The sequence below is a fragment of the Cebus imitator genome, unplaced genomic scaffold (assembly GCF_001604975.1).
Source record: "Cebus imitator isolate Cc_AM_T3 unplaced genomic scaffold, Cebus_imitator-1.0 Scaffold499, whole genome shotgun sequence".
NCBI lineage: Eukaryota > Metazoa > Chordata > Mammalia > Primates > Cebidae > Cebus > Cebus imitator.
In genome coordinates, this window is record NW_016107814.1 from 976,384 (window position 1) to 998,880 (window position 22,497).

General features: G+C 41.0%; 1 protein-coding gene and 1 non-coding gene across 3 annotated transcripts in view; one reads left to right on the forward strand and one right to left on the reverse strand.

Annotated features, from left to right (window-relative positions):
• Nucleotides 1-22,497, forward strand: part of DNA2 (DNA replication helicase/nuclease 2) — a 53,247-nt gene that overhangs the window by 18,669 nt on the left and 12,081 nt on the right. The window contains exons 7-14 of one of the 2 annotated variants that reach the window (XM_017513694.2): nt 3,428-3,545; nt 5,754-5,916; nt 8,546-8,740; nt 13,667-13,897; nt 20,265-20,381; nt 20,463-20,572; nt 20,806-20,915; nt 22,164-22,388. In XM_017513694.2, coding sequence (XP_017369183.1) covers nt 3,428-3,545; nt 5,754-5,916; nt 8,546-8,740; nt 13,667-13,897; nt 20,265-20,381; nt 20,463-20,572; nt 20,806-20,915; nt 22,164-22,388 — 1,269 coding nt within the window. The remainder of the gene's footprint in view (nt 1-3,427; nt 3,546-5,753; nt 5,917-8,545; nt 8,741-13,666; nt 13,898-20,264; nt 20,382-20,462; nt 20,573-20,805; nt 20,916-22,163; nt 22,389-22,497) is intronic. The other variant, XM_037733208.1, reaches the window with a different exon arrangement.
• On the reverse strand, nt 5,255-5,361 carry LOC119468830. Its single transcript, XR_005197599.1, has one exon. It is a non-coding gene; the product is annotated as a U6 spliceosomal RNA (small nuclear RNA).

Sequence of the window (22,497 nt, forward strand, 5' to 3'; positions counted from 1 at the left end):
AAAGTGCTGGGATTATAGGCGTGAGCCACCTAGCCCGGCCCAAAATTATTTTTAATTTACATTAATTATAGTGATTTAACAAATCAGCTAACACTAAATTGTGTTGTATTTTCTGATTATTGTCATCCCTTCTACCCATCTCTACATTGGCATCTCTACATTGACAAAGCTATGAAAAATCATGTTTTCATAGCGTTTATTTATATATATTTTTTGAAACAGAGTCTTGCTCTGTCACCCAGGCTGGAGTGCAGGGGCATGATATTAGCTTATTGCAACCTCCAACTCCCCGATTCAAGTGATTCTCCTGTCTGTCTCCTGAGTAGCTGGGACTACAGGCGCATGACACTGTGCCCAGGTTTTTTTTTTTTTTTGTATTTTAGTAGAGACAGGCTTTCGTTGTTTTGCCCAGGCTGGTCTTGAACTCCTGAGCTTAGGCATTCCACCTGCCTTGGTCTCACAAAGTGATAGGATTACAGCCATGAGCCACCGAGCCTGGCCTATAGAAGCTTTTAAATCAGCAAAGATAGAACTAAAAGATAGTAACATTATTATATTTTTACAATATAATATTTGCTAAGAAAATAAATAATAAAACAACGTAGAGTTTATAATATAACAAATTTCCATTGCCCTTACAATTTTGCATATTATTTGAACATATTTTATATAAAATAAGGTTCAAAATACTGACTTATATAATTAGATATTAAAGAGTCATGCTTTATTAAATCTTTCTTGCAGGCTGGGCGAGGTGGCTGACGCCTTTAACCCAGGGAGGCTAAGGCAGGTGTTTCTCCTAAAGTCAGGAGCTTGAGATCAGCCTGGCCAATGGTGGAACCCTGTCTCTACTGGAAATATAAAAATTAGACAGGTGTGGCAGCAGATGCTTGTGATCCCAGCTACTTGGGAGGCTGAGGCAGGAGAATCGCTTCAGTCTGGAAGGCAGAGGTTGCAGTGAGCTGAGGTTTCGCCACTTCACTCCAGCCTGGGCAGCCTGGGTGACAGTGAGAGACTCTATCTCAAACAAAAAAAGAAAAAAATATATTTCTTGCTTTTTTTCTTTTTTTGAGACAAGGTTTGGCACTGTCACCTAGGCTGGAGTGCAGTGACTTGATCTTAGCTCTGGAACCTCCACCTCCCGGACTCAAGCCATCCTCCCACCTCAGCCTTCCGAGTAGCTGGGACTAGAGGTGCACACCACTACACCTGACTACTTTTTGTATTTTTTGTAGAGATGGGGTTTTGCCATGTTGTCCAGCCTAGTCTCAAACTCGTGACCTCACATCATCCTCCCATCTCAGCCTCCCAAAGTGTTGGGTTTACAGGTGTGAGCCACCATGCCAGCCTTTTGCTATTAATTGTGTACCAAACATCGAAGGCTTTTTTTCTTTTTTTTTTGAGATGGAGCCTCCCTCCGTTGCCCAGGCTGGAGTGCACTGACACCATCTCTGCTCACTGCAACCTCTGCCTCCCCAGTTGAAGCAGTTCTCCTGCCTCAGCCTCCTGAGTAGCTGGGATTACAGGTGTGCGCCACCACGCCCAGCTAATGTTTTTGTATTTTTAGTGGAGATAGGGTTTCACCATGTTAGCCAGGCTGGTCTCAGTCCGCCTGCCTTGGCCTCCCAAAGTGCTGGAATTACAGGCATGAGCTACTGTACCCGGCTACATTGAAGGTTTTCACAAGAGCTCTACAGTTTGGGAATGAAAAGTAGGGTAACTTTGCTTCACCTATTATTGGGTTTTCTGGAGATGTTGGATGTGGAAGAAAACATTTTCGCTTTTTAAAGAGTTGAACTTTTTTACTTTGGTAATACAGAAATAATTGAAATTTCAAACTTACAGACTTGGCTAAGTTAAAACCCTCTCGAGGAAGAAAAATTATGCCAATAGAAGAAGGCTGTTTTTGAAGTCAAAGGTCAGAATAAATGTGTTTTGTGTATATGAGACTGAAAATTTTTTACTTGATTTTTAAAAATCAAAAGTTTGAATGAAATCACTTTATAATGCTAAACAGGAGAGAAATATAAAAGCATTTCAAGGCCAGGTGTGGTGGCTTATGTCTGTAATCCCAGCACTTTGGGAGGCCAAGGTGGGTAGATTACTTGAGGTCAAGAGTTTGAGACCAGCCTGGCCAATGTGGTGAAACTCCATCTCTACTACAAAAAAAAAAAGAAACGAAAAAATTAGCCCAGCATGGTGTCATGTACCTCCAGTCCCAGCTACTTGGGAGGCTGAGGCAGGAGAATTGCTCGAACCAGGGAGGCAGAGGTTTCAGTGAGCTCAGATTGTGCCACTGCACTTCAGCCTAGGGGACAGATCAAGATTCAGTCTCTAAAAAATAAATAAAAGCAGTTCAGTATCTTAAGTGATTTAGATTCCAAGACTTTTTTTTTTCCCCAAGACCTTTTTTCATTGAGATTGCTGCTCTAATTTGCTGTGCCTTCAAGGCAAAGAATATTACTGTATTTAATTTTGTTCAATTGGAGGTTTTATTTTGCAAGAAGTGCAAGAAAATTTTAAGAATAAAATAGTAATTATTGTATTGAAAAAAATGAGGAAATTGGCCTGGCATGGTGACTCATGCCTGTAATCCCAGCACTTTGGGAGGCCGAGGCAGGTGGATCACCTGAGGTCAGGTGTGGGTAGTTAGTGGGTTACATAAGATATTTTAATACAGGCATGCAATATGATCCCCTCAAACGTTTATTCTTTGTGTTACAAATAACCCAGTTATACTCCTTAGTTATTTGAAAATGCATAGTTAAATTATGTTTGACTATAGTTACTCTGTTGTGGTGGCAAATACTAGGCCTTACTCATTCCGTCTAACTTTTTTTTGGTACCCATTAACCATCCCCACTTCTCCCCCACCACCCTCACTACCGTTCTCAGCCTCTGGTAACCAACCTTCTACTATCCATCTCCATGAGTTCAGTTGTTTAATTTTTTGCTCCCACAAGTAAATGAGAACATACAAAGTTTTCTGTATCTGGCTTTTTTAGTTTAACATAATGACCATCAGTTTGTCTCACTGTATTGCCCAGGCTGGTCTCCAACTCCTGGGCTCAAGGGATCCTCCTGCCTTGGCCTTCCAAAGTGTTGAGATTACAGGTGTGAGCCACCATGCCCGGCCTGGATTTTTTGAGAAAATCCATTTAATTGTTGGATTAGATGTTTGACATCAAATTTGTTGTGTTACCTTTACTCATTTGGCCCATGTTCCTTTTTATTTATTTATTTTTATTTATTTTATTTATTTTATCTTTTTGTTTTCAGTCTATCATCGATGGGCAACCATGTTACTTTTTAAATAGAAATAGCTTTATTGGTGTTTTGACTTAAAAATTAGGTTTTGGTTGCAAGAAAATGTAGGGAAATACAAGAAGTTATAATTTTGTTTGAGCAAATGTCAATGTTTACACAGGTTGTTCTGTACACTCTGCTAAGCCAAGAGAGAAGAACTGATCCAGAGGCTGGCTTGCTTCTCTACCTCAAGACTGGTCAGATGTACCCTGTGCCTGCCAACCATCTAGATAGAAGAGGTGGAGCTCTTTTCTTTTAGCTTTGCTTCTTTGTTCCACCTCCCACTTCAGCTTCTGGTGATACATATTTATACCTGACAATCTACTCACAGTACTTACTAGGGTGTACTTTGTAGCTATGGGTTTTTTGTGTTTTTTTTTTTAAAGACAGAGTTTCGCTGTTATTGCCCAGGCTGGAGTGCAATGGTGTGATCTCGGCTCACCGCAACCTCCGCCTCCTGGGTTCAAGCGATTCTCCTGCCTCAGCCTTTCGAGTAGCTGGGTTTACAGGCATTCACCACCACACCTGGCTAATTTTGTACTTTTAATAGAAACAGGGTTTCTCTATGTTGATCAGGCTGGTCTCAAACTCCTGACCTCAGGTGATCTGCCCGCCTCGACCTCCCAAAGTTCGCCCAGCCTATCTGTGGGCTTTTTGTTGTTGCTGCTTTGTGTGTGTTTTTTTGTTTTTGATTTTTGAGACAGAGTCTTAATCTGTTGCCCAGGCTGGAGTGCAGTGGCACAATCTCAGCTCACTGCAGCCTCCACCTCCTGGATTGAAGCTATTCTCCTTCCTCAATCTCCTGAGTAGCTGGGATTACAAGCATGTGCCACCATGGCTGGCTAATTATATTTTTAGTAGAGATGGGGTTTTGCCATGTTGACCAGGCTGGTCTTGAACTTCTGGCCTCAAGTGATCTGCCCACCTTGGCCTCTGAAAGTGCTGGGATTATAGGCGTGAGCCACTGCACCTCGCCATTGTGGTATTTTTTAAAAAGAATTTTGATAATATACTCTGTAGTTGAAAACATTATTAATCTTTTAAAATTTTATTATGCAAAATTTATTTCAAACTTTCTATCTTATGTTAAAGAAAGATATTCTACATAGCTGTATTTTTCCTCAGCATTCAGCTAATACCAACTTCACAATGCTTGCTAGTTATAAAATATGTAGTTTAAAGAATTTATCAAGTGAACAAAAAACTTAAAGGAAATATGCCAAAATGTTAAGTTATTCTAGTATAGTGGGAAATATGAATGCTGTTTTTCCTTTTAAAAATGTTTGTTGGGCCGGGCGCGGTGGCTCAAGCCTGTAATCCCAGCACTTTGGGAGGCCGAGGCGGGTGGATCACGAGGTCAAGAGATCGAGACCATCCTGGTCAACATGGTGAAACCCCGTCTCTACTAAAAATACGAAACATTAGCTGGGCATGGTGGCGCGTGCCTGTAATCCCAGCTACTCAGGAGATTGAGGCAGAAGAATTGCCTGAACCCAGGAGGCGAGGTTGCGGTGAGCCGAGATCGCGCCATTGCACTCCAGCCTGGGTAACAAGAGCGAAACTCCGTCTCAAAAAAAAAAAAAAAAAATAAAATAAAATAAAAATAAAAATAAAAAATAAAAATGTTTGTTTATGGGCCGGGTGCGGTGGCTCAAGCCTGTAATCCCAGCACTTTGGGAGGCCGAGGCGGGTGGATCACAAGGCCAAGAGATCGAGACCATCCTGGTCAACATGGTGAAACCCCGTCTCTACTAAAAATACGAAACATTAGCTGGGCATGGTGGCGCGTGCCTGTAATCCCAGCTACTCAGGAGATTGAGGCAGAAGAATTGCCTGAACCCAGGAGGCGGAGGTTGCGGTGAGCCGAGATCGCGCCATTGCACTCCAGCCTGGGTAACAAGAGCGAAACTCCGTCTCAAAAAAAAAAAAAAAAAGTTTGTTTATTAATTTTTTTATGGAACGCTTCACGAATTTGCATGTCATCCTTGCACGGGGGCCATGCTCATCTTCTCTGTGTCGTTCCAATTTTAGTATATGTGCTGCCGAAGTGAGCACTGTTTGTTTGTTTATTTCAAGATGAAATTTCGCTCCTTGCCCAGGCTGGAGTGCAATGGCTTGATCTTGGCTCACTGCAACTTCTGCCTCCCGGTTTCAAGCAATCCTCCTGCCTCAGCCTCCTGAGTAGCTGGAATACAGGGATGTGCCACCACGCCTGGCTAATTTTGTATTTTTAGTAGAGTTGGGGTTTCGTCATGTTGGTCTGGCTGGTCTCCAACCCTTACCTCAGGTGATCCACCTGCTTTGGCCTCACAAAGTGGGATTACAGGTGTGAGCCACTGACCCCAGCCCTAATAAGTTTTTAAATCTGAAAGTTTTACATATATAATGAAAAAGACATGATGAATTTTCTTTAATTCTTAAAAAGACATTCTCCTTTTTTTTCATAGAATTATTAAAGCTAAGAAATCAGATGGCATTTTCTTTGTTTCACCGTATTAGCAAATCTGCTACTAGACAGAAGACACAGCTTGCTTCTTTGCCACAAATAATTGAGGAAGAGAAAACTTGTAAATATTGTTCACAAATGGGCAATTGTGCTCTTTATAGCAGGTAAATATTGCCTTCCAAAGGCATTATTTCAAGTTGAATGTGAACTCAACTAAATATGATTTAACATTGGTGGCTTGTCCAGTATTGATATCATTATTTTAGTTATTTTTCCTTTATATTTTCCTTCGTGTGTATTATTTCTAAAATTAAGAGAATAGAAAAACAACCACAGTACGTATTTTCTTTTTTTTTTTTTAAAGACGGGGTTTCACCATGTTGGTCAGGCTGGTTTTGAACTCCCGACCTCAGGTGATCCGCCCGCCTTGGCCTCAGAAGTGCTTGGATTACAGGCGTGAGCCACCACGCCCGGCCCATAGTGCATATTTTCTCAGAAGCCTATTTCCATGAGAAATTAATAGAGTGCTTTAAAAAGTTTTTCCAAAAATGGATAGTTTTAATTTTGCTGCATTCAGTTTTGTGAAATGAAATAATTTTAGGACAGTGGAATCAGCTTATGAAAGGTGTAGTACATTTGAGCATCCCAAGTTCAAAACCTCGAAATCTAAAATGCTTCAAAAATCCAAAAGGTTTTTTGTTTTCTTTTGTTTTTAGAAACAGGGTCTTGCTCTGTTGCCCAGGCTGAAGTGCAATGGTACAATCTTAGCTCACTATAGCCTCAAACTCTTGGGCTCAAGTGATCCACCTGCCTTGGCCTTTAAAAGTGCCGGGATTACAAGTGTGAGCCACCACACCTGGCCTGAAATCGGAAACATTTTGAGCACTGACATGATTCTCAAAGAAAATGCTCATTGGTGGATTTCACATTTCAGATTTTGATTGTTAACCAATATAATGCAAGTATTCCAAAATCTGAGTAAATAAGAAATACTTCTAATCTCAACCATTTTGGATAAGGGATACTCAACCTATATAGGCATTTTGAATACAAGTTTTCTTAAATGATAGTTCAAGACATCTTCCATTTCTTTCTTTTTTTTTTTTTTTTTTTTTGAAACAGAGTCTCGCTCTGTTGCTTGGCTCACTGCAACCCCTGGCTCCTGGGTTCAAGTGATTCTCTTGCCTCAGCCTCCTGAGTAGCTAGCTAGGACTACAGGCACCTGCCACCACGCCCAGCTAATTTTTAAAATTTTTTAGTAGAGATGGGGTTTCACCATGTTGGTGAGGATGATCTGGATCTCTTGACCTCATGATCTGCCTACCTCAGCCTCCCAAAGTGCTGGGATTACAGGCATGAGCCACTGCGTCCAGCCAAAATAATTTTTTAAAAAGCATTTATGCGAATTTTTAGACTAAATTAGAACTTTGGCTCTGATTTGACTCTGTTTTCCATCTGTATATACATCTAATTATTTTATGTCCTTCAAAACTTTCACTGCCCTATTATGAAGATATTATAAAAAAATACATATGGCTATTCATATGTCAGCTAATAAACTTTCCATTTGTAGAGAAACAGCCATATATAAACAGGACAGGCCCATTCACTGGATATCAAACTACCTATCTGAAAGTAATTTCCGTGTCTCTAACTACAAAAGGGCTGAGATTAAAACAGCAACTAAGATGTGACAGCTGACCACTGTGTTAGGCTGATCTCGAACTCCTGACCTCAAATGATCCGCCCACCTCAGCCTCCCAAAGGGCCGAGATTCCAGGCATGAGTCACCTTGCCCAGCTAATTTTTTGTATTTTTAATAGAGACAGGGTTTCACTATGTTAGCCAGGCTGGTCTTGAACTCCTGACCTCAAGGGACCTGCCTGTCTTGGTTTCCCAAAGTTCTGGGATTATAGGCGTGAGCCATGACACTAGGCCGAAATTCAAATTTGTTTTGAGAGAGAGAGCCTTGCTCTGTCACCCAGGCTGGAGTGCAGTGGTATGATCTCACCTCCCTGCAACCTTTGCCTCTTGGGTTTAAGCAATTCTCCTGCCTCAGCCTCCTGAGTAGCTGGGACTACAGGTGCAGGCTGCCACCCCCGGCTAATTTTTTGTATTTTAGTAGAGATGGGGTTTCACTGTGTTGCCCAGGCTGGTCTCGAACTCATGAGCCCAGGCAATCCAGTGGACTCGGCCTCCCAAAGTGCTAGGATTACAGGCGTAAGCCACTGTGCCCAGCCTCACATAAATCCTTTTTAAAGTATTTGTTCAAGGGATCTCTTAATAGCAGAGGACTATGAACCGTAGGAAGTCTGGGTACATTTCTTCGAAATCTTATGTTTATTGTCAATGTTTTGTATGCTGTCCTATAGCATGTTTGTTTCTATAGAAAATATTTTAAACTGGTATTAAGCAAAATCCAAATGATTGTCCATGTTTTTATGTTTACTTATGTCACTGAGCTAGGTGTACAAATATTGTGATTTTTGAGAAATGATGTTGTACTAAAAGCCAAAACTTCTTGCATTTGGGAATGCAGATTATAGTATACCAAACGTGAGTTGTTTGGGAGATAGTCATTGAGGCAATGTAATGCAGTATTGAGTTTCTTACACATTTTGTTTTATAAAAAACCATATGGCTTATAAAATGTTGAAATGACTTTTAAGGTAAATTAGGGGCTGTGGTTATGAGTTATGATGATATATGTGTTCTTAATTTGGAATTATCTCACTTCATAGCCAGCCAGGGAAATGGTTTATAAGCATCTCTAACTTGGAACTTTATATTTAGAGCAGTTGAACAACAGATGGATGGTAGTTCAGTCCCAATTGTCATGCTGCCCAAAATAGAAGAAGAAACCGAGCATCTGAAGCATACACACTTAGAATATTTCAGCCTTTGGTATCTAATGTTAACCCTGGAGTCAAAGTCAAAGGATAATAAAAAGAATCACCAAAATATATGGCTAAGGCCTGCTTTGGAAATGTAAGTAGTCCATTTAATACTGAAAGATTTCAGTGGTGGCATTTGGAATTTATTTGGCTAGTGAGATGGCATTTGGAATTTATGACAAATACAGGTTATGTAGCATATTATAAATACGTGATTTCGTTTATTCATGACAAATGCAAATGGCTCTCCATTGTTTCTAAGAAGAGCATCATTACTGTGTAACCTATGTGCTGGAATCATTGCTAGTTAGTAATATAGTTTCAGGAGGCTAAATATGCCTCAAGAAATTTGTTTTAAAAATTGCTTTTCTGGCTGGGTGCTGTGGCTCACGCCTCTAATTCCAGCACTTTGGGAGGCCAAGGCTGGTGGATCACCAGGTCAGGAATTCAACAAGACTAGCCTGGCCAAGGTGGTGAAACACTGTCTTTACTAAAAATACAAAAATTAGCCAAGCGTGGTGACGGATGCTTGTAATCCCAGCTACTTGGGAGGCTGAGGCAGAGAATTGCTTGGACCTGAGAGGTGGAGGTTGCAGTGAGCCAAGATCGCACCACTGCATTTCAGTGTGGGTGACAGGGGAAGAGACTCCATCTCAATAAATAAATAAATAAGTTAATTAATTAAAATTACTTTTCTTTGGGACGCCGAGGCGGGTGGATCACCTGAGGTGAGGAGCTTTAGAGCAGGCTGGCCAATATGGTGAAACCCCATTTTTACTAAAAATACAAAAAGGCCAGGTACAGTGGCTCATGCCTATAATCCCAGCACTTTGGAAGGCTGAGGCAGGTGGATCACCTGAGGCCAGGAGTTTGAGACTAGCCTCGTCAACATGGCAAAACCCCATCTCTACTTAAAATACAAAAAAGGCATGGTAGCACATGCCTGTAATCCCAGCTATTGGGGAGGCTGAGGCAGGAGAATCGCTTGAATTTAGGAGGCGGAGGTTGCAGTGAGCCGAGATTGCGCCACTGCACTCCAGCCTGGATGACAAAGTGATACCCCATCTTTTTTTTTTTTTTTTTCATACTAGCTCATTTGTGGTGGATCCAAAGAGACTGCATCTTAAAAAAAAAAAAAATTACTTTTGTCAGGGCAGCGGCTCATGCCTGTAATCCCAGCACTTTCGGAGGCTGAAGCAGGTGGATCGCTTGAGCTCATGAGTTTGAGACCAGCCTGGACAGCATGGCAAAACTGTCTCTACAAAAAATACAAAAATTACCTGGGTGTGGTAGTGCATGCCTGTAGTCCCAAGCTGAGGTGGGAGGATGGCTTGAGCCAGAGGTGAAGGTTGCAGTGAGTCCAGATCGAGCCACTGCACTCCAGCCTGGGTGATAGAGCTAGATCTTGACTCAAAAAAAAATTTTTTTTAATCCTATTAAAAATTTTCAGTAAATCCTTTTTCATCGATGGTAACATTATAAACTTGAGTATATTTTAAAGTGAATTGTTATATATTGTATATACAATATATACAATGCAGAATGCAAATTAATGTGATATTAACTTGATTTTTTAAAATACTCATATTTTAAATGTTTATATTGTTGGTAAGTTTTTTTTTTTTTTCTGAGACGGAGTTTCGCTGTTGTTGCCCAGACTGGAGTGCAACGGCATGATCTCGGCTCACCGCAACCTCCGCCTCCTGGGTTTAAGCAATTCTCCTGCCTCAGCCTCCCGAGCAGCTGGGACTACAGGCACGCACCATCATGCCCAGCTAATTTTTTTATTTTTAGTAGAGATGAGGTTTCACCTTGTTGACCATGATGGTCTCGATCTCTTGACCTCCTGATCCACCCGCCTCGGCCTCCCAAAGTGCTGGGATTACAGGCTTGAGCCACCGCGTCCGGCCTTTTCGGTAAGTTTTGATGCAGATGCAAATTTTCTAAAGGTTCATTTCATAGTCCTTGTGGAATTTATTTAAAAAAAAAAAAGTCACCTGTAAAGTTAGATTTTTTTTTTAAGAGATAGGGTGATACTCTCTTCCCTTGGCTGGAGTATAGTGGTGCAATTGGCTCACTGTAGCCTCTAACTTCTGGGGTAAAATGGTCTTCTTGCCTCAGCTTCCTGAGTAGCTAGGACCATGGGTGCATACCACCAACTCTGGCTAATGTTTTTGGTTTGTTTGTTTTTGGGTTTGTTTTTTTTTTTTGAGACAGAGTCGCACTCTGTCACCAGGCTGGAGTGCAGGAGTGCTGTGGCATGATCTCACTTACTGCGACCTCCAACTCCTGGTTCAAGCTATTCTCCTGCCTCAGCTTCCCTAGTAGCTGGAACTGCAGACACATGCCACCACGACTTGCTAATTTTTGTATCTTTAGTAGAGATGGGGTTTTACCATGTTGGCCAGGATGGGCCCCATCTCCTGACCTTGTGATCCACAGGCCTTGGCCACCCAAAGTGCTGTGATTACAGGCGTGAGCCACTGTGCCCAGCTGTTTTTGTTTTTTGTTTTGCTTTGTTCTTTTTTTTTTTTTTTTAGAGAAGGGGTCTTGCTATGTGGCCCAGGCTGGTCTTGAACTCCCGGCCTCAAGCAATCTTCCAACCTTGACTGCCCAAAGTACTGGTATTATACCTGCAGGCCACTGTGCCATGGCTAATTTTTTGTTTTATTTTATTTTACATTATTACAGAGACAGAGTCTTGCTATTTTGCCCAGGCTAGTCTTAAACTCTTGGTCTCAAGTGATCCTCCCACTTTGGTTTCCCAAAGTGCTGAGATTATAGGTATAAGCCACTGCCTCACCTAGAATTTCGTATATCTTTGTGGAGTATTTTCTTTATGTAAAATTTCATTTCTTTATTTTTTCTTTGCAGAATGAATATTAATGATGTGACTTTAGAAATAATTGGATCATTATTTACCTAATAATGACTTTAACACAAGGAAACATTGCAGTTGAAAAAGTTTATATATATATAATTATAGATAGACTGAATATGTATAGTGAGTTTACTATATATATGTAAAATTTATGTAAAATGTAATTGCTTTAGCGTTTTTTAACCTTAGGCCCTTTGTAGTATCTAAAACTTTTTTTTTTTGACAGAGTCTTGTTCAGTCACCCAGGTGGGAGTGTCTTGGCTCATTGCAGCCTCCATCTCCCAGGTTACAGTAATTCTCATGCCTCAGCCTCCCAAGAAGCTGGGATTACAGGCACATGCCACCATACGCAGCTAATTTTTGTATTTTAAATAGAGACAGGGTTTCACCATGTTTGTCAGGCTGGTCTCAAACTCCTGGCCTCAAGCAATCTGCCCACCTTATCCTTCCAAAGTGCTGGGATTATAGGCATGAGCCACCACACCCAACCAAAATTTTGTTGTTGTTGTTGTTTTTGAGACAGAGTCTCACTCTGTAGTCTGGGCTGGAGTGCAGTGGCATGATCTTGGCTCACTGCAACCTCTGCCTCCAGGATTCAAGTGATTCTCCTGCCTCAGCCTCCCGAGTAGCAGGGATTACAGGCGCCGGCCACTACACCCAGCTAATTTTTTGCATTTTTAGTAGAGACAGGGTTTTACCATGTTGGCCAAGCTGGTCTGGAACTCCTGACCTCATGATTTGCCCTCCTTGGCCTCCCAGAGTGATGGGATTACAGACATGAGCCACCTCACCCAGGCAAAATTTTTTTTAATGTAAAAATTGCTTTAGTTTCACTTTTTTCTTTCCAGAATGAATATTAATAACATGACTTTAGAAATAATTGGATCATTATTTCTCCAATATTAGACCTTAACACAAGATAACATTGCTATTGAGTGAGTTTATTTAATTGTAGTTAGACTGCATAGGTGTAGTGAATCTATTGTACATATGTAAATACCAATAAGCTTCTGAGATTGCATGTTATTTACTAGAGTGCCGGAGAGGTTTTAAAATGTTTAATACTCATTTCTTTTTTTCTTTTTCTTTTCTTTTTCTTTGAGATGGAATTTCACTCTTGTTGCCCATGCTGGAGTGCAATGGCATGATCTCGGCTCACTGCAATCTCTGCCTCCCGGGTTCAAGTGATTCTCCTGCCTCACCCTCCCAAGTAATTGGGATTACAGGCATGCAACACCATGCCTGGTTAGTTTTTTGTATTTTTAGTAGAAATGGGATTTCACCATGTTAGCCAGACTGGTCTCAAACTCCTGACCTCAGGTGATTTGCCCACTTTGGCCTCCCAAAGTGCTGAGATTACAGGCGTGAGCCACCACACCTGGACTTTTATACTCATTTAGAAGCAGTGGAACTATCAGTTTGCCTGTCATTATTATAAATCTTGTTGTAAATATTAGAGAAATATGTTATAATTTTTTTTTATTTCACATTTAGGAGCAGGTTATTATGGTTTGTTTTCTGTAATGTTATATATATCAGCTTAAGAGGTGGGGCTTATCTATCTTTCAGGGATCAAAGTGGCAATAAAACACCTTGTTCAGAGATCCCAGCCTGTGGGTGCAGCAAGAGCGGGGTGCTCCCTAGCATTTTCCTACAAGACTGTAAAATTGCTTTAGTTTCAACAACAGTTGAGCAATTCATTAAAAACTAATGATGGGGCAAGCATGATGGCTCAGGCTTGTAATCCCAGCACTTTGGGAGGCTGAGGCGGGTGGGTCACTTAAGGCCAGGAGTTCAAAACCCACCTGGCCAACATGGTGAAACCCTGTCTCTACTAAAATAACAAAATATTAGCTTGGCATGGTGGCATACGCTTGTAATCCCAGCTACTCGGAAGTATGCAGCATGAGAATTAGTTGACCCGGAGGGGTTGGAGGTTGTCTCAAAAAAGCCCAAAACTGATAGAGTGTTTACTTAACATTTCTAACACTTTATTGAAGGTTGTGGAAAATGTAAAAATGACAGGCTCAGTATTAGTTTTTCGGGGTCAGATGAACGAGTAAGTTGCAGGAAAATGCAAGCACAATACTTACATATGTCACATAAACAGAAGCTTTTTCTCTTTGGTCTTTTTCATAGGGAGAAGAGTGGCAGCTGCATTGGAAACTTGATTCGAATGGAACATGTAAAGACAGTTTGTGATGGACAATATTTACATAATTTCCAACATAAAAATGGTGCCATACCCGTCACAAATCTAATGGCAGGTGACAGAATTATTGTGAGTGGAGAAGAAAGATCACTATTTGCTTTGTGTAGAGGATATGTGAAAGAGATTAACATGACAACAGTAACTTGTTTATTAGACAGGTAATGAAATGTTACTTTTTTTGTAACAGCTTTATTGATGTATAACTCACATCCGTGTAGTTCATTGATTTAAAGTGTACAATTTAGTGGCTTTTAGTATAATCACAGAGTTGTGCAGCCATCACCACGATCGAGTTTTAGCATTTTCATCACCCTAAAAAGAACCCCCAAGAAAGAAGCCCTATACCCTTTAGTAGTCAATTCTCAGTTTCCTCCAATTCCCCCAGCCCAAGGCAACCACTAACCTACTTTCTGTCTCTGTAGATTTGCCCACTCTGGGCATTTCATATAAATAGAATCATGCAATATGTGGTCTTTGATGACTGGCTTTTTTTCACGCAGCATGCTGTTTTTGAAATTCATCTTCATGTTGTAACTTATATATCAGCATTTTATTCCTTTTTTAAAATAAATTTGCTGGGTGCAGTGTCTCAAGCCTATAATCTCAGCACTTCGGGAGGCTGAGGTGCGTAGATCACCTGAGGTTAGGAGTTCGAGACCAGCTTGGCCAACATGGTGAAACCCCATCTCTACTAAAAATATAAAATTAGCTGGGCGTAGTGGTGCATGCCTGTAATCCCAGCTACTTGGGGGGCTGAGGCAGGAGAATCGCTTGAACCCAGGAGCTGGAGATTGCAGTGAGCCAAGATCGTGCCATTGCATTCTAGCCTGAGTAACAAGAGTGAAACTCTGTCTCAAAAAAAATATGTATATATAACATAAAATTGATCATTAACCATTTTTTAAATTAAAAAAAATTTTTTTTGAGGTTGGGATAAAAGTTCTTTCTTTTTTTCTCTTTTTAAATTTTATTTTACTTTTAAGTTTGGGGGTATGTGTACTGAACATGCTAGTTTGTTACATGGGTATACATGTGCCATGGTGGTTTGCTGCATCCATCACCCCATCATCTATATTAGGTATCTCTCCTAATGCTATCCCTCCCCTATCCGCCCACCCCCTGCTATTCCTCCCCTAGTACCCACCCCCGCACCGGCCTTGGTGTGTGATGTTCCCTTCCCTGTGTCCATGTGTTCTCATTGTTCAGCACCCACTTATGAGTGAGGACATGCAGTCTTTGGTTTTCTGTTCTTGTGTCAGCTTGCTGAGAATGATGGTTTCCAGTTTTATCCATGTCCCTGCAAAGGACATGAACTCATCCTTTTTCATGGCTGCATATTATTTTATGGTATATATGTGCCACATTTTCTTTATCCAGTCTCTCATTGATGGGCATTTGGGTTGGTTCCAAGTCTTTGCTATTGTGAACAGTCCCACAATAAACATGTGTGCATGTGTCTTTATAATAGAGTGATTTATAATCCTTTTGGTATCTACCCAGTAATGGGTTTGCTGGGTCAAATGGTATTTCTATTTCTAGGTCCTTGAGGAATCACCATAGTCGTCCACAATGGTTGAACTAATTTACACTCCCACCAACAGTGTAAAAGTGTTCCTATTTCTCCACATCCTCCCTAGCGTCTGTCTCCTGATTTTTTCTTTTTTGAGACAGAGTCTCGCTCTGTTGCCCACGCTGAAGTGCAATGGCATGATCTTGGCTCACTGCAACCTCTGCCTCCCAGGTTCAAGCAATTCTCCTGCCTTAGCCTCCCGAGTAGCTGGGATTATAGGCACCCGCCACTGCACCCAGCTAATTTTTTTGTATTTTTAGTAGAGATGGGGTTTCACTGTGTTGGCCAGATGGTCTTCATCTCCTGACCTCATGATCCAACTGCCTTGGCCTCCCAAAGTGCTGGGATTACAGGCATGAGCCACCATGCCCGGCTGTCTCCTGATTTTTAATGATTGCCATTGTAACTGGAGTGAGATGGTATCTCAATGTGATTTTGATTTGCATTTCTCTAATGACCAGTGATGATGAGCTTTTTTTCATAATCCTAGCTACTCAGGAGGCTGAGGCAGGAGAATTGCTTGAACCTGGGAAGTAGAAATTAAAGTGAGCCAAGATCATGCCATTGCACTCCAGCCTGGACAACAAGAGCAAAACTCCATCTCAAAAAAAAAAAAATTATATAACATACAATTGATAATTAACCATTTTAATGTATATAATTGGTGTTTAGTATATTCCCAATATTGTGCAGCCATCACTTCCATCTATTTCTAAGACACTTTTATCACCCTAAAAGGAAGCCTCATTCCTATCCCCCCTCTCCTCCCTCAACTCCCTGGCAACTACTAATTGGCTTTCTTTCTGTATGGATTCATCCATTCTGGATATGTGATATAAGTAGAACCGTTCGTTATATGGCCTTTCGTGTCTGGCTTCTTTCACTTAGCGTAATGTTTGCAAGGTTCATTCATGTTTCAGCATATATGAGACCCTCATTTTTTTTATGGCTGAATATATTCTGTTGTATGGATAGACCACATTTTGTTCATCCTTTCACTGGCTGATGGACATTTGAGTGGTTTCCACTTTTTTGCTGTAATGAATAATATTGCTGTGAACATTCACATGCATAGTTTTAGGTGGACATAGTTTCATTTTGTTCATTTTCTTTGTAGTTACCTAGGCGTGGGTCATGTGCTAATTTCACATTTAACATTTTGGGGAACTACCAAACAGCTAAAGTTTTGTTTAGTACATTATGTTCCATAGTGCTGATGTGGACAGAATCTTATCTAATTCTCAAAACCACATGTATAGCAGACAGCATAGATGCCACCCTGTGTTAGCTATAATGCTTATTTCTCCTTAGCATGCTGGGCACTTACTATTTTGTTCTCTTCTTATTTATTTATTTATTTGGCTGGGTGCAGTGGCTCACGCCTGTAATCCCAGCACTTTGGGAGGTCGAAGCAGGCAGATCATGAGGTCAGGAGCTCAAGACCACACTGGCCAACATGGTGAAACCCCATCTTTACTAAAAAATACCAAAAAAATTAGCTGAGCATTTTTTAGCCACCTAAAAAATTAGGTGGCTCATGCCTGTAATCCCAGCCACTTGGGAGGCCAAGGTAGAAGAATTGCTTGAACTGGGACCTGGGAGGCGGAGGTTGTAGTGAGCCAAGATCACGCCACTGAACTCCAACCTGGGCTACAGAACGAGACTCCATCTAAAAAAAAAAAATGTTATTTATTTATTTAGAGATGGAGCCTCACCCTGTTGGTCAGGCTGGAGTGCAGTGACTCGATCTTGGCTCACTGCATCCTCCGCCACCTGGGTTCAAGCGATTCTTGTGCCTCAGCCTCCTGAGTAGTTGGGACTAAAGGCACATGCCACTATGCCCAGCTAATGTTTTGTGTTTTTAGTAGAGACAGGTTTTGCCATGTTGGCTACGCTGCTCTTCAACTCCTGACCTCAGGTGATCTGCCTGCCTCGGTCTCCCAAAATGCTGGGATTATAGGCATGAGCCACAGCGCCCAGCCTCTCTCCTTTTTTAAATAAGAAATTTTACTTTTCCCATTTATAGCAGTGGTATAAGTGTACTTATTTCAGTTACAACAAAGTGCTTGATTTAAATAAAAATATTAATAGTAGAATAGTTGATATGAAAATCTTGGCAGGCGAGGTGGCTCACACCTGTAATCCTAGCACATTGGGAGGCTGAGGTGGGTGGATCACTTGAGCCCAGGAGTTTGAGACCTGCCTGGGCAACATAAGTAAAACTTCGTCTCTACCAAAAATACAAAAATTAGCTGAGCATGGTGGTGCATGCCTGTAGTCCCAGCTACTAGGAAGGCCAAGGTGGGAGGATCAGTTGAGCCCAGGAGGTTGAGGCTGCAGCGAGCTGAGATCATATCTCTGCACTGCATGTAGCCTGAGTGACAGAATGAGACCCTGTCTTAAAGAAAAAAAAAAAGAAAGAAAATTTGTGTCAGAGACCAACCTCCACATTCACTAATACCCATATTCCCTCTTCTTTCAGTCAGCTGGATTGTGTTTTCCAGCCTTTCTTGCACTTAACAAAGGCATGCCCGAACATTTCTTAATGGATAGAGGTCAGCAGTTGGGACTTAGTGACATCTGAGTAACTGTAATGGAAATGTCCAGGCTCGTTCCCTACTGATCAGTAATCTTAGTTGAGTCATAACTACCCCTTGTCCGGATTTCATGATATAGGATGCTGATCCACAATATTCCAGTTGTCTGCTCAGATTTGTGTATCCTTTGCAGTATTTATTTAGTGCCTACTATGTATTAGGTACTCTGCAAATCCTTGAAGAATTTATAGTCTTGTGTGTAGACATAAATATTTTCTTTCCTTTTTTTTTTTTTTTTTTGAGACATGTTCTCACTGCAGCCCAGGCTGGAGTGCAGTGGCATGATCACAGCTCACTTTAGCCTGGACCTCTTGGGATCAAGCAATCCTTCTGCCTCAGCCTCCTACGTAGCTGGGACCACAGGCACATGCCACCACACCTGGCTAATTTTTTAACTTTTTGTAGAGATGGGGGTCTCACTTTGCTGCCCAGGCTGGTCTTGAACTCATGGGCTCAAGTGGCCCTCCTGCCTAGGCCTCCTGAAGTGGTGGGAATACAGGTGCGAGTTACCACACCCAGCTTATTTTCACTCCAATATGATAAGTGTTCAAATTGATAGGAACACAGAGGAGAGGTATTTAATTCGATTTTAGGTGGCTCAGGGAAGGCTTTCTTTTTTTTTTTTTTTTTTTTGAGACAGAGTCTCAGTCTATCTCCCAGACTGGAGTGCAGTGGCATGATCTCAGTTCACTTCAGCTTCTGCCTCCTGGATTCAAGTGATTCTCCTGCCTCAGCCTCCTGAGTAGCTGGGATTATAGGCATGCACCACCATGCGTGGCTAATTTTTATATTTTTAGTAGAGATGAGGTATTACCATGTTGGCCAGACTGGTCTCAAACTTCTAATCTCAAGTGATCCTATTGCCTCAGCCTCCCAAAGTGTTGGAATTACAGTCATGAGCCACTGTGGCTGGCCAAGTGAAGCCTTTTTGAAGAGCTAATTCTAAATCTTCATCCTATGGATTAATCAATTAGGCTGATGAAGCAGTGTGAGAAGAGAATACTATACTGGGCAAACCTGTTACACAAAGGTATGCTGGTGTGATGTAGTGTGACATGGAGCATTTGGGAAAGTGTAAGTAATTATTTCTGGAATATAAAATATAAGGAAGAGAGTGATTAGAGATATCAGGTCATAGAAGCTCTTATATACCATGTTTAAAAGTTTGCCATCCTGGGCCACATAGTGAGACCCCATCTCTTCAAAAAATTAAAAAATTAGCTAGGTGTGGTGGTATGCATGTGTAATCCCAGCTACTCAGGAGTCTGAGGTAAGATGATTACTTGATCCAGGAGTTCAAGGCTACAGTGAGCCATGGTCGTGCCACTGCACTCTAGCCTAAGGAAAAAAGCAAGACCCTGTCTCAAAAAAAAAAAAAAGTTTAGATTTTATTTATTCTGAGGTATTGAAAGGTTTTAAACAGAAGAGTAGATAATCATTGAATTTGCATTTTCCTGTGCGTACATTGTGGAGAATTAGTTAATGAAAGCAAAACTAAGAGCAAATCAGGAAGCTGTTGCAGTGGTCCAGCCTAGAGGCAACTGAGGCAGAGTAGTATTGGTAGAGAATGGAATGACTGAGAAATATTTAGAAAATAAAACTGGCTGGCGTTTCGATACTGATTGGGTATGTGGGTTGGGAAGAGGGAAGAATCAAGACAGTAGTGCAGATGCAAATGCCATTAACTATGATCAGGACCAGAGAAAGAACATCAGGTTCAGCAGAGATGAGGAAGAGTTCCGCTTTGCATGTACTGAGCTTTCGCAGCCTGAGTTCAGCTAAGTGGAGAGATCTTGCTGCCTGCTGGATATCAAACTTTGCAGGCTTGGGTGAGGAACCAGGTGGGAGAGGAGTGTGAGGTTAGTCCTAAAGATGGAATTCAAATTTGGTGGCACATGAGGGCCTGGAACCCTAGGGAAAACAATCAGAAAGAGCAATACAATGAACCAGAGAAGTGACTTTAGGGAACACCAGGGCTTAAGGAACAGATAGAAGAGTGGGAGAAGGTGGCAGAAAAGAAGCCTGCACTCCAGGAGAGGAGGGAAGAGCCATGCATGCATTCAGGATCTCTCTGGGGATAGTGAACCCATGTTAGATTGCAAGGTTAAGTGAATATTTAGCAAATGTTGCAGGTTCTCACTTAATGCATTGACCTTGGTGCCTTGTACTCTCCCTTTCCCTCTGCCTTTTCCCACCAATCCAGGGCCTCATGCTGTCCTTGATTAGCAAGTGTGACTGAGGGCTGATAGCTATTTTAATAGCTATTCTGGCCTATTTACTCTTTTAGCAGATAGTATATTTCTTATACAGGCCATGTGAAATGGAAAACATTCATGTATATTTGTTTTGCTCTTTTAGGAACCTGTCGCTCCTTCCGGAATCAACTTTGTTTAGATTAGACCAGGAAGAAAAAAATTGTGATATAGATACCCCATTAGGAAATCTTTCTAAATTGATGGAAAACACATTTGTCAGGTTTGTAACAATGAATGAATTTGAATTTCATTCCATTTTTTCTAAGGAATGTTACTAAAAGTGTGCTTTTTGTCTTTTCAGCAAAAAGCTTCGAGATTTAATTATTGACTTTCGTGAACCTCATTTTATATCCTACCTTAGTTCTGTTCTTCCACATGATGCAAAGGATACAGTTGCCTGCATTCTAAAGGGTATGCTAAAATCACCATGTCTGCTTTGATTAATTTTTCTTGTTTCTATTTGATTTATACTGTAGCCTGATATCTTGATTAGACTTGCAATTACAATGTTTAGACAAGACTCGTTGGAAATAGTTTTGTATTGAGGAATAGACTTGGATAGAGACTACTTTTCTTGTAAAATTATTAATTTTTCCTTTGAAATTCAATGCTTTTTTTCCTGTTATTTTTTAATTTAAATGTAGGTTTGAATAAGCCTCAGAGGCAAGCAATGAAAAAGGTTCTTCTTTCAAAAGACTACACACTCATCGTGGGTATGCCTGGGACAGGAAAAACAACTACAATATGTACTCTTGTAAGGTTATTATTCTTCTGCTTAGAAACTAAATGTTTATATCAGTTTCTCCTCAGTTCAGAGGATGTAATATTTAACATCAAAATGGCTGAATTTTAATTCAGAGTGTCTTTGTTTCAAATGAACTTTTTTGAATGACATGAGAAATAGTAAAGCTGAATCACAAACAGTTGTAATCATGTTGTAGACTTCCTAAGATCTAAGATTCTAAATTTAGAATTTCCTAAGATCTCTTTCCGTTAGTGTTATGTGATATATATCGCTGTATGTTTTCCTTTCCCTTTAAAAATGATGTAATTTTTCTTGGATTTTTTTTCATGTCAGTAAATTTCTAAGCAGTTTTAGAATAATTATAATAATGGCAGCAAATATTTAATTGATACTGTGTGCCAGACACTACTAAAAGTTACATGGGCCAGGCAAGGTGGATCATGCCTGTAATCCCAGCACTATGGGAGTCTGAGACGGAAGGATTGGTGTTTGAGACCAGGTTGGAATGCAGTGGCATGATCACTGCTCATGCAGCCTCAACCTCCTGGGCTGAAACAGTCCTCGTGCCTGAGCCTCCCATGTAGCTGAGACCACAGGGGTGCACTACCTTGCCTAATGACAAAAATAATTTTTTTTTTTTTAGATGGAGTTTTGCTCTTGTTACCCAGGCTGGAGTGCAATGGCGCGATCTCGGCTCACCGCAACCTCCACCTCCTGGGTTCAGGCAATTCTCCTGCCTCAGCCTCCTGAGTAGCTGGGATCACAGGCACGCGCCATCATGCCTAGCTAATTTTTGTATTTTTAGTAGAGATGGGGTTTTACCATGTTGACCAGGATGGTATTGATCTCTTGACCTCGTGATCCACCTGCCTCGGCCTCCCAAAGTGCTGGGATTACAGGCGTGAGCCACCGCGCCCGGCTCAAAAATAATTTTTAAAAAATAGAGATGGGGTCTCACTTTGTTGCCCAGGCCAGTCTTGAATTCCTTGGCTCAAGTGACCCACTTGCTTCAGCCTCCCAAAGTGCTCGGATTACAAGCATCAGCCACCATGCCTGGCCTATGATGTATTATTGACATATTATTCATAATATATAATAATGTCATGTAATTTTTGTAAAATATTTTGGCTCTATAATTTTTTTAAAAAGTCACTTGGCTCAGCTCGTAGATGTGGTTCTTGTTACGTTTATAAGCATGTTAAGAATTATCTGGAATTAAAAGTAAGGCTTTTTTTTTTTTCTCTTGCCCATTATTAGGTAAGAATTCTCTACGCCTGTGGTTTTAGTGTTTTGTTGACCAGCTACACACACTCTGCTGTTGACAACATTCTTTTGAAGTTAGCCAAGTTTAAAATAGGATTTTTGCGTTTGGGTCAGACTCAGAAGGTTCATCCAGCTATCCAGAAATTTACAGAGCAAGAAATTTGCAAATCAAAGTCCATTAAATCCTTAGCTCTTCTAGAAGAACTCTACAATAGTCAAGTAAGCACAATTATTGTATAATAATACTAACAGTTAATTTCCACAGCCAGAATGAAGGGAGAAACAGTACTCTGGGAAATTGAGTCATATTGACTGGATTTGCATGTGA